The sequence below is a fragment of the Schistocerca nitens genome, chromosome 2 (assembly GCF_023898315.1).
Source record: "Schistocerca nitens isolate TAMUIC-IGC-003100 chromosome 2, iqSchNite1.1, whole genome shotgun sequence".
NCBI classification, from domain to species: domain Eukaryota; kingdom Metazoa; phylum Arthropoda; class Insecta; order Orthoptera; family Acrididae; genus Schistocerca; species Schistocerca nitens.
This window is the reverse complement of record NC_064615.1, coordinates 1,004,281,127-1,004,293,389: the sequence shown is the minus strand read 5'-3', so window position 1 is coordinate 1,004,293,389 and position 12,263 is coordinate 1,004,281,127. Positions and strand designations below refer to the sequence as shown.

Genomic DNA, 12,263 nt, shown 5'->3' with positions numbered 1-12,263 from the left:
TATGCGTGGAGGTGTGTGTGTGTTTGTGTACGCGAGGGCGTTTGTGTGTAACATGTAGTAGGCACTAATTCCACACATACCCCTAAAAGCTGAACACAAACCCACCCACAACACATCAGATTACTACAAAAGTTAACAAAAACCATCAGTTACGTCCTCGATAATCATGACATAACACATCTTGTACTGTGTTCTTCAAATTCATAGGCGACTAACTTTTTTCCTTCAAGTAGGTCATTGTTTGTACTTTTTATTATTTCCACGTTGTATAAACTTTTCTCTTTCCCCGTTGTTGGCCCTATCAAAAATAATGCTTTGGTATGTGGTACCCTTCAACTCCGCATGAGCCGACATACTTGGGAAAAAGTTTACTTGCCTCTTTCTTGAGGTTTGAACTCATATGATGATCATTAATTAGTACTAGATCTCCAATATTAAATTCCGGTATTCGCACCTGTATATTATACCGTTAATCCACACTGTCTGTTATATTTTTCCACACTTGTTGATGTAGCTCCTCTATCGCTCTAGTTTCAGCCTGAGGCCAAGTAAACAATTTTAGTAAAGGTTCTCCTATAAAAGGCTTATCCATTATTTTCATAGGTGGCAATCCATCTAATCACTGTCTCTGTGTCGGCAAGCTTAACAGGGTAGAGTTTAACATACTTAGACCAACACTCAACCAGTACAGATATATAAGTTATCCTCCCCCTCCCCTCTACTCTTTGCTATTTGGCCAAAGAAGTCAACAGCTGTGAGGTCATTTAAGCCTGTAGGTAGAGTCGGGTATAACTTATATATTATTGCTTGATTGTTGTCTTCCATCTTTTGACAAGTTTCGCATGTATGTGGTACAAACAGCATCATTTTACTTAAGTTCTTAAAATACCATGTGTTTCCCACATTTTCGTACCCCAAACTGTCGCTTGATGAATAAATGTAATTAAATCAAATTCTACAGGTTTCAGTAACGAGTCTACATTTGAGTCTAATTTTCTTTAATCTCCAAAACAGAACATGATTTACCATAATCCATTCTACCATAGCGTTATCAATTGTCCCTCCTTGGTCTAAAGGCCCGTCCACACACAACGATCTGTCTGCGCAAATGTCTGCGCACATCACATCTGCGCAGACAGATCGTTGCGTGTGGACAGAAGATTTGCACCAACCTGAGGTGTGTGCAAACCTGGAAGTTGGAGTTGGAGGTTTGAGCGAAACCTCTCAAATCTGTGGGTTCAAACCACATCTGCGCAGACAAGTTGGAGCGTGTGGACGGGAGATCGCCGCAAATCTGGCGCGAAACAGCTGCTTGCTCAGTCTAGTGTTTGTATTTGTGCGCACAGGGCATTAAAATGGCTGATACTCGTCAGTGTTCTCGAGAGTTTGTTATTGAATTCATTGAAATATATAGAAATCACCGATGTTTGTGGAAGATTAAAAGTAAAGAATATAGTGACCGAGACAAAAAGACAGCACCATACAATGCTCTAATTGAAAAATTGCGGGCAGTTGACGCCTCGGCAAACAGAGAAACAGTAATAAAAAAAATTCGTTGCGAACTGTTTACCGAAAAGAGTTATCCAAAGTACAGAAATCTAGAAGATCTGATGTAGGAGTAGATCAAGTATACCAGCCAACGTTATGGTATTTTGATCTGCTTGGCTTTCTTAAGGTTCGCCCTGCAAATCTCGCAGTAAATTTACGTGAAAAAACTGCTTTCGCTTTAGCAGCCACTGTCTACACCATTTTGCCCGCTTTCTCTGTTTTCTGCGGTTGGTCTGAATGTTTTTTGCAACACAAGTTACGAACACAGACCACAACAGAACTTCCTCCATTTCTATTTTTCAAAATAACTGAATTAAATTTTTGACGTTTACGGGGAGCTTAGTCGCTTGCCATTGATATTTCTTTTCTACACCGACAGATGGCGGGCGAGTAGTAGATTGGGGTTTGTGTCGTGTGAACACACCACATTTGCAGCGATCTTTTGCATGTACAGACATCTGCGCCGATGTCTGCACAGACAGATCGTTGCGTGTGGACCGGGCTTAAGGTTTTCCACTTATCCCTAAAATATGGATCGTCATTCATGTCCTTCATTATTCTTAAGGTTAGATTTCTTACTTCATTATTAGTATAACTTATTGATAAAAAAATTAATGTTGAAGGTAACTCCAGGACCATCTCTTCATACAAAATAATTCATGCCCATTGGTAAGCGTAATTGTGTACTTAATTTCAAAAACTAAATCTAGTGCTTCATGATTAGTATACACTATTCTTTTTTATCCTCGAATTAGAATTTGAAACTTTCTGATACTCAACACTATAGGAAATAATTCTTTTTCTGTTACTCTGTAACTGTACTCATGTTTGGTTAGAGCTCAGCTTGCAGAAGCTAGTGTATTATGTTCTCCCGTGCTAATTTCCCACTCTCTCTGAAACAACTCACACGATATTCCATACTCTGATGTGTCATTACTCAACCTGAAAGGTTTGTCCATCAGTGGGTGTTTTAAAATGGGTGCCTCTACTAGAACTACTTGGATCTCATTATAGGTCTTAGACTCTTTGTTATCCCAAAGCCATTTAGTTTTTTCTTCAGTAAGTTTAATAACTTAAGATTATTCATAGCCTGATCTTGAATATATTTCCTAAAGAATCCTGCTAGTCCCTGACATGCTTTCAATTGTTTCGTACTTTTAGGTTCTGGACGTTATTTTATGGCTTTTATCCTGTCTGGGTCTGCTTTTATTTCGTTTATGTCTACCAAGTGACCAAGAAACTCCAGTTCTTCTCTCCCAAAAATCAACTTTGACAGTCTTATAGCGATTCCTTTAACGTTAAACCTTCCTAATGTTCTAACCAGTAAATCACAGTGTTCTTCCCATGTTGTGAACACTAGAGGTATGTCATCTACATAGGTTATTAGTTCTTTCTATAAATTATTACTCAGTCCAGCGTCCAAGACTCTTGTGAATATCGACATTGAGATATTTAATCCAAATGGTAACTCTCTAAATTGGTATGACTTACCCTCATACAAAAAAGCAGTAAATTTCTTTGAAATCTCATCAAGTTTGACTTGCCAGTACCCAATGTGAGGTCCATCGATCTAATATACTTTCCTTATTCAAACTTCGTCAATAGTTCGTCTATACTGACTGATCGATCTTTTTCAGGTTCTATGTGCTACTTAAGAATACATGTGTCCAACAGTAGATGCACTCCCCCCCCCCCCCCCCCCCATCGTTTTAGACACTACTAATGATGGGTTATTGCATACACTATAACTCCTTTCTATTATTCCTCCTTGTAACATTTCATTAATCTCCTCTTGTATGGCTGGCCCTACACTTTATGGTGCCGGATAGGGTCTACAGAAAAAGGGCAATTCATCTTTGATCATAAAACTACATACATAGTTACAAAGTACTCTAGGTTTATTTAAGAAAACTTTGCTGTATTTCTTCAGTATATGGTATAGATTATTTTTCTGTAACTCAATTAACAAATCAGATTCATAAGCTTTCGTCCAAATTAGTTTTTGCAGCGTACTTTGTGGATAGGAACTGTTCTCTAAATCCATCACAGTACTTGTTGCTATGAGGTGTATGTTATATATCTTGATGTTACCAGTAATCTTCTCACTAAATGATACTACAAATACTTGGTCTTGATAAGTACATGTTAATAATATCTGTGCTGAGAAATCTATTATTACTTTAAATCATATCAGCCAATGAATAGCTACTAACAATTGCAAATTTACATTAGGCACTATTAAGAATGACAGCATAAACGTAAAATGGTTTAATGTGATCGGTAACCGCACTTCATGCTTAATTTATCTTGCTTTGTTTCCAGTTACTCCTTCTACCTACTACATACACACCAGTAATTGGCAGTATTGGATATGCTCTCACGTTTTAATACTTTGAACAAAAACTCGGACACAATAGAAATTTCATTCCCCAAATCTATGGACACCCTCACTTCCTGATCGTCAGTTGTTCCCAAAACTATTGGTTTAATAAACTTGATAACTTTTTCTTTGTCTCCTTCAGCGAGTATCCAATTTCGTAGTGGTGTTACCTCACTAAAGGCAACAAACTTTTTTCATACGGGCCTACACTTAGTTGGACACGTACTGAATCTGACATCTTGACCAGGACGTCGATTGTTTTCCGTTACTATTTTGTTTTGTTTGCCGAAAAATGCTGCACTTCTCTAGCACCTTCCTTCGGGCCACTATTTGTGAACGTTTATGTATCAACACTTCGTACTTCCCGTCTTTGTTGTTTGAATTTACTATTGTGACTTTTATTTACCTGACAATAATAACCTTCCGTTTTTTCTGATATTTAGAGTTCAATTTACCTCCTTCCTGGCACGCATCCTTGTGACTGCGATTAATGCGCTCATTATTCATCGTATCTAGATTTTCAACAAACGACAGTAATTCATTCACAGTAGACGATCCTCTATATAAAATTTCCTTTCTTACATAGTACGGTAAACGCTTTACCAATACGTTTGCTAGAAGTACTTCGTCTATTGTATCAACGCTTCTTACTTCCTGTCTTTGTTGTTTGAATTTACTATTGTGACTTTTATTTACGCCACAAAACCTCCTGTTTTTTCTGATATTTAGAGAGAATACTTGGATCCCATTAGACGCCATTCTATATACTTTTTGAAACTACCCCATGAATTGTTAAAATGTTTTGAGTCTAATGATTCTAGAGTCAGTTTCTCTTGTATTGTTTTAGACCAATACTTATGATTGAATTTCTCCTGAAAATCGACCCATGAGGAAACACTTCCGAATGGGCGTTGCCCCACTCAGCAGCGCCCCCTAGCAAATAACTCAAAACGAAATCTGTCTTTCTAGAGTCATCCCACTTTTGTGATAATAACCTGGAAGATACTCCCAGGAAGTACATTGGATGTACTTCCCTATGTGGTTTTAACTTTGAAAAATGCTTATAAAAGTTCATTCCTCTTCCCAACTGTAATTACTCTAATAGTGTTGTCGCATCGGAAGATGTACCTTTAACTTGACTTTCTCTCAGTTCCCTTCTAGCTTTTGCCAATTCGTCCCACAGTCTTTTAAACTCATTGGTGTTTTTAGTGACTTCCTCCCAGGAAAACTGCCCGTTTTCTAAAGTGCGTGAAGACTCCTGAAATTTATGATCTAACAATTCTTGTATTTTTTCCTCCAAACTTGAATGTATCTCGTGCGAATATAAGAAATCTCCGTTGTCGCTTCTCTGTTCTAAAATTTCTAAGCGCGTTTGCGCATCTGACATCTGATTTCTTACCAACTTACATTCTGTTTCTGAAAACTATCTACGTCCAGGTGCAAATCTTTAACATGTTCATGGACCTTGTGGTGTGCGTACTGTAAGACCTTCAGAACACACACCATCAGATTATTTGACTTGTCGCTCTTCAGACGATAGAAATGCCACTTGCACGCTTAGAGTAGCAGATTGACGGTGACCAAATTTAAACAGAACTTGATTAATTTTCACACACATTTATTTAAATAATAACAAGCATAAAAATTACTTAACTTGGTTCTGGATGCTATTTACAATCGACAATCGGAAGTTCCTTTGGTATTGGTACGTTAATCTTATTCTCACATATATCTCTGATACTTGATAAGTGTCTATACATTTATCTTCATGGCTATGTACAGGAATATGGTAATCTTATTAGGCGCAGACTGAAACTTGACTTTAGACTCGTACAGACTAATGCAGACTGGTACAGACAGGTGCAGACAAATGTAGACTGACTAATCGGAGGTCTGTACACTCGTTACAATACCTCGCGCGTTCATGTATCACTGCGCGAGTGTGATCCGCGAGGAGAAAAGGTTCTACATTAGCAGCAATCTCATTGGCTGCGTTACGTATGTGCCTGCGCTGATGTGCTTAGCGGGGCGCGCTCTAGTGGGAAAGTTGTATACGCGCTAACTATGCGGAACTATGTACACACCATACCTCTTCCCGAACTAAGTCACATTGTTTCAAGACTTTGGTGTGTATCTCTTCACTTAACACCTTAAGTCTTTGACCTAGCTTATGTTTTAAACGCGCCTCTAACGCTTCGTGAGTGTCTTTAATCTGCGTTTCTAATTCTAGTCGCAGTCTGTTTCGGTTTTCCATTAGTTGCTCGTGAGTACCTTTAATCTGATTTCCTAAGTCTTGACGTGGTTGAGCAAACTCTCTTGAAATTTGCAATGACTGCCCATTAATTTTACGAATCACTTATCAGTCTTTGAAAATTTTTCCTTAGATTGTTCTGTTCCTTGTGGAAACCTTTCATTTGAATGTCTCTGCACGTCTTCCAATTTTTGTAGTAACATTTCCGTATTAACATAAATAAACTCAAAAATATTACCCCACTACGGTCACAAAAACAGTTTCGAAGTGAAATACTGGCGTCGCAGTGGTGCAGATCGTGTGATAGCGTCGCGGTGGCGTAGACCGCGCTCTAGCGATGGTTGACGGCTGCGTGCCGGCTCGACGTCGCTGGTTGCGTGCTGGCTCTTGCCGCATCGTCTAAGGCTGCATGTTTCGTCTGTTCAGACGGATACTCTTAGCCAAGGCGCACCGACGTTCTTGTTTATGATACCTGTTGCCCTTGTCATCACGCCTTCTCTGTGCTGATTTATTACGGAATTTATTCCTTTCAGTCTGTTTTTTATTTGCCACATTCCACTTATAACCAGACGGTCGCCACATGGACTGTTTATTAACGGCTGATGACTTCTGTATGCAGCTTGTGTGGCGATGTTCTGAATGATTGAGCAACGTCTGTTCTGAGCCTCTTGCTCCATGCAGCTACACTTAACACCGCCACCTTAAAACTCTTATTAGCCTGGTCTTGAGATTCAACCTTGCTACTCTTGTGATTTTTCTCAGGATCCAGCTGTTCTGTGCCCTGTTCTTCCTTGGCGTCGAACTTCTTTCTTCCGTGCAGACTTCTATACGTGAAGTGGTTATAAAACAAAACACTGCTTCTCTACTTAAATAAAGTGCAGATTGGTTCCAGTTAACTCTGTATGTTGTCACCAACTTTTATAAACGTATACACGTTACATGGGAAACCAAGTCGTATTACTGTCTCAAAGATCTCTCAATAACATGTCTCTGTATAGTGTATAACAAGTATCGCTTATCTACATCATATTCGTCTCCTGTGGTGCCGGTGGTCTTCCTTGGCACCAGAGCTCCTTCGTTCCTCCTCGCTTCACGGAGATTGTAAATGCTCTCCGGCAACTAGATTTCACACATGTCGAGCAATACACACATCAATAAAAGTTTCGCATCACCCCAGTTCTCAGAACTCCGGAAGATAGACGTTGACTGTGGATATTTAATCACAGACACAGTCCCTTTTGACTGTTCAGAGATGTCGCTAAACCCGCCCAAAGATGTAAACAACAACGCATGAGCAGCGTCTATTAGACGGAGGGGGTCCGACAGCCGATCAGTTCCAGTCATTCCACCAGGAAGGAGATGCAGGGCTCGTGTTGTCTGTATTTCAACCATGCCTACACGGTCAATACCGCGGTTCGATCGTGTCCGCATTGTTACTTTGTGCCAAGAAGGGCTCTCAACAAGGGAAGTGTCCAGGAGTCTCGGAGTGACCCTAAGCGATGTTGTTAGGACATGGAGGAGATACGGAGAGACAGGAACTGTCAATGACATGCCTCACTCAGGGCGCCCAAGGGCTACTACTGTAGTGGATGACCGCTACCTACGGATTGTGGCTCGGAGAAACCCTGACAGCAACGCCACCATGTTGAATAATGCTTTTACTGCAACCACGGGACTTCGTGTTACGACTCAAACTGGGCGCAATAGGCTGCATGATGCGCAACTTCACTCCCGACGTCCATGGCGACGTCCATCTTTACAACCACGACACCGTGCAGCGCGGTACGGATGGGCCCAATGCCGAATGGACCGCTCAGGATTGGCATCACGTTCTCTTCACCGATGAGTGTCGCATATGCCTTTAACCATTGAATTGTCGGAGACGTGTTTGGAGGCAACCCGGTCAGGCTGGACGCCTTACACACACTGTCCAGCGAGTGCTGCAAGGTGGAGGTTATCTGATGTTTTGGGGTGGCATTATGTGGGGCCGACGTACGCCGCTGGTGATCGTGGAAGGCGCCGTAACGGCTTTACGACACGTGAATGCCATCCTCCGACCGATAGTGCAACCATATCGGCGGCATATTGGCGAGGCACTCTTCTTCATGGACGACATTTCGCGCCCCCATTGTGTACATATTGTGAATGACTTCCTTCAGGATAACGACATCTCTCGACTAGAGTTGCTATTATGTTCTCCAGACATGAACCCTATCGAACATGCCTGGGATGGATTGAAAAGGGCTGTTTATGGACGACGTGACCCACCAACCACTCTTAGGGATCTATGCTGAATCGCCGTTGAAGAGTGGGACAATCTGGACCAACATCGCCTTGATGAATTTGTGGATAGTATGCCACGAAGAATACAGGCATGCATCAGTGCAACAGGTCGTGCTACTGGATATTAGAGGTACCGGTGTGTACAGCAATCTGGACCACCAGCTTTGAAGGTCTCACTGTATGGCGTTACAACAAGCAATGTGTGATTTTCATGAACAATATAAGGGCAGAAATGATGTTTATGTTGATCTCTATTCCAGTTTTTTTTACTAGTTCCGGAACTAGCCGAACCCAGGTAATGCAAGACTTTTTTTTATGTTTGTACTTCCCCACAGTATGTGGCCCGATGTTTACAAACTAATTGCGATCATGGACATCTTTATTCTGAGCTCTACAATTGACATACGTGATGCATGCTCTTCCATGAATTGCATGGATCACTACACAGGAGGAGGTCTGTTGTGTTTTCCGATGAAAACTGAATCTGCATCAGTGCCAGTTATGGCCTTGTGTTGGTTAGGCAGAGGCCAGTTGAGGGCCTATAACCAACCCGTCGCTGTGCTAGAGACACTGGACCCACATCTGGGGTTATGGTCTAGGTTGCGATTTCGTATGACAGGAGGAGAACCCTCGTGGTTATCCCACGTACCCTGGCTGCGAAACTGTACGTCAGTCTGGTGATTCGACCTGTTGAGATGCCACTTATGACAGCATTTCAGGGGGTGTTTTCCATCAGGATAACGCTCGACCACATACCGCTGTTGTAACCCAGCATGCGCTTCAGAGCGTTGACATGTTGCCTTGGCCTGCTCGATGACCAGATCTGCCTCCAATCGAGCATGTTGGGACGTCATAGGACGACAGCTCCAGCGTCGTCCGCTAACAGCATTAACCGTTCGTATATTGACTGACCAAGTGCAACAGACATGGAATTCCATCACACAAACTGACATGCGGCGCTTGTACTACACAATGCATGTAGGTTTGCGTACTTACATTCAGCATCCTGGTGGTTACACCTGTTATTAATGTACCAGCATTGCATATTTGCAATGCCTTATCTCATGCTTACATTAATCTGTGATCTCGTTATGTTAATCACTTAAATATGTTACCCACACAAATGTATTCCAGAAATTTCGTTACTCTACATTAATTACTTTTTGGTGCCGCGATTTTTTTTGTCAGTGTAGTAATGATAGAAATGTATTTGTGGTGTAAATGATATGCAAGTTATAAAAACTGGCGTAAAGAAATTTGTACAGGTTAGAGAAAAATTGTGTCACGAAATTTTAACTCTGGATAGCTGATGCCAGTAGGAAATGTTGTGAAGGTCGACAACGCACCATTTTTAAACTACGGAAACTTGACGCCATGCACTCCGATTGGCCATGGGACTGCCCTGTTGCCGTTCGTCGGTTGACGGGCAGCGCTATGGTTGTCACACATACTAACGTCTCTCTCCGCGTTACTGCCCCAACGTGATACGCACACGTGTCGAATAGGTCTTGCTGTTTGTCTCCACCTCACATCAGCTTCGCTTCGCTTCGGAGCACACACGCATCACGTGTGATTTACTCATACAGTAAGAATGGTGGCACAGTATTCGTTTGAAGAACAGTGTGATATGGTCTTTGTTTATGGACTAACCGACGGTAATGCGCATGAAGCTCGACGGTTGTATGAGGAACGCTACCCAGCAAGACGTCACGCACAGCCACAGACGGTTACAGCAATTCCCCGGTGATTTGACGAAACATACTCGTTAGCGGGATATCATAGTGATGCTGGAAGACCTCGAACACGACGGGATGCTGGATTTGAAGGCACTGTTCTCGAGCGCTTCGAGGAAGCACCTACGACAAGTACTCGAGCGGTTGGACACGACATAGGGGTCACTCATCGGTTAGTCTGGGAGGTTTTGAAGGATGACAGCCAGCATCCATTTAGTTTCGACCCTGACCAAGACTTATAATCATGTGGCGGACTATAAACACAGACTAGGGTTTTGCCGGTGGTTTCTGCGTTGCACGAGATTACGACTTCCCTGCCATTGTGCTGTCTACCGATGAGTGCAACTTCCATCGGGATGGCCTTTACAACACTCGAAACGTTCATTACTGGGCAAGGGGAAATCCTCATGTCACGTACGTCCACGGACACCAGGAATGATTTTCGCTCAACATTTGGGCAGGCATTGTGGGTGATCATCTGATTGGGCCGTTCCGTCTACCTCCTCGACTTACCTGGGCATATTACCTTCACTTTTTGCAAGAAACTCTACCTGGCCTGTTGGAAGATGTTTCCTTGGACATACGGCTACGCATGTGGTTGCAGCGTGATGGGGCGCCCGCACATTGCAGGGGTGCTGTGCGCGGATATTTAAATGAATTCTTCGATGGCCGCGTGGTTGGCAGAGGTGCTCGTAGGACATGGCCCCCGTGATCGCTAGACCTCATGCCACCGGACTTTTCCTGTGGGGATTCTTCAAGGTTCTAGTTCACCCATCCGGACGCGAACCATATAGAAACATGCCACCAATCACATCATGGCAATGCCAGGAATCTATGAAAGAGTTCGACAAAACACCGTTCGACGTTACCAAGCTTCTGTCGCGTCAGAAGGTCGCCAGTTCGAGCACCTGCTTTATGTAAACAATGTCCTAGCTACAAAAAAGGACCTTTTCAGGGCTGACACAATTTGTAGAAGACTTCCTGTACGCGAACTAACAGCCGTTGACGGGTTTCTTCCCAGTACGTCTTACCAGGAAACTACAATGGATGTGCCGGGACCCCGGCGTATTCGCCCACAGGCCCCCAGAGTGGAAGGCTGGCGCGCTACCACCGAGCGTGCAGGCTGCCTTGCGTACATCGCGATCTCCGGCAGGCAAAGCGTTCGCGGTCGTGCATTGTCCAGAGTATCCAGCAACAGGGTAATCCCGCGGCCAACATTAGTAATTTTGGTTCCTACTAGCATCAGCTATCCAGGGCTCAAATTTCGCGACACAATTTTTCTCCATCCTGTATATGAATTATATTAAGTACCACGTTGTATATTAAACTAATGCATCGGTTATTTATTTGTTTATTTATTTATTTCATTTGATCTGATTAGGAGCATCAGGCCCACGTCGGACAAGAATTTCACACATACAGAGCTCTTTTTCTTCCTTCACAGTTACCTAGGAAATAGCATTATTAATATGAGAAATAGTATTAAAATTATTTGAGTGTCTCCATAGACAATGTGAATAAATAATGTTGACTGTGAACTAATGAAGGTAACACTGGCACTGCTTCTTTTAGTAAACAGCGAGAGTTAGCGTTGAGCAGTATGATTAGAAACTCGATGCGGTCATGTGAAAACGCTGTACGTTTTTATTTATCGCAGGTGTACGAGCCGGGCTTCGTGGAGGACGTGCGGGTGCGCCACCTGCTGGCCAGGCAGCGCTTCCGGAACCTGGCGGAGGCCGAGCGCCGCTTCCGGCACAGCGGGGCGTGGGAGAAGGTGCAGGACGATGTCGTCTACTGCCCTCCCACACTGGAGGCCGATGCCTTCCAGCCCTAGGCTGCCCGCCGTTGCTGCTCGCTGTACTCTGCGCAATTATACCGCACTCACAATGACGTCATTCTTTTCCTTCCAGCGTGTAGCCATGGCATTTTGCTACCGCTCCCCGCCACTAACCTTTGTGACCGGGGCGGATATTGGCCGTTGCATATCCAGTTGTGATAATAAGTTTCGCCAGCAGAGTGCCTCAAATAGGAGGAGAGATACTCGCAGTAGTCATGTTTGCAGAAAAAT

At 43.0% G+C, this 12,263-nt stretch overlaps 1 protein-coding gene across 1 annotated transcript in view; it reads left to right on the top strand.

The window, feature by feature from the left end:
• Positions 1 to 12,029, top strand: part of LOC126235496 (IQ and ubiquitin-like domain-containing protein) — a 68,157-nt gene extending 56,128 nt beyond the window's left edge. Inside the window, exon 4 of the mRNA XM_049944215.1 lies at positions 11,853 to 12,029. Coding sequence (XP_049800172.1) covers positions 11,853 to 12,029 — 177 coding nt within the window. The remainder of the gene's footprint in view (positions 1 to 11,852) is intronic.
• The last annotated feature ends 234 nt before the right edge of the window (positions 12,030 to 12,263 follow it).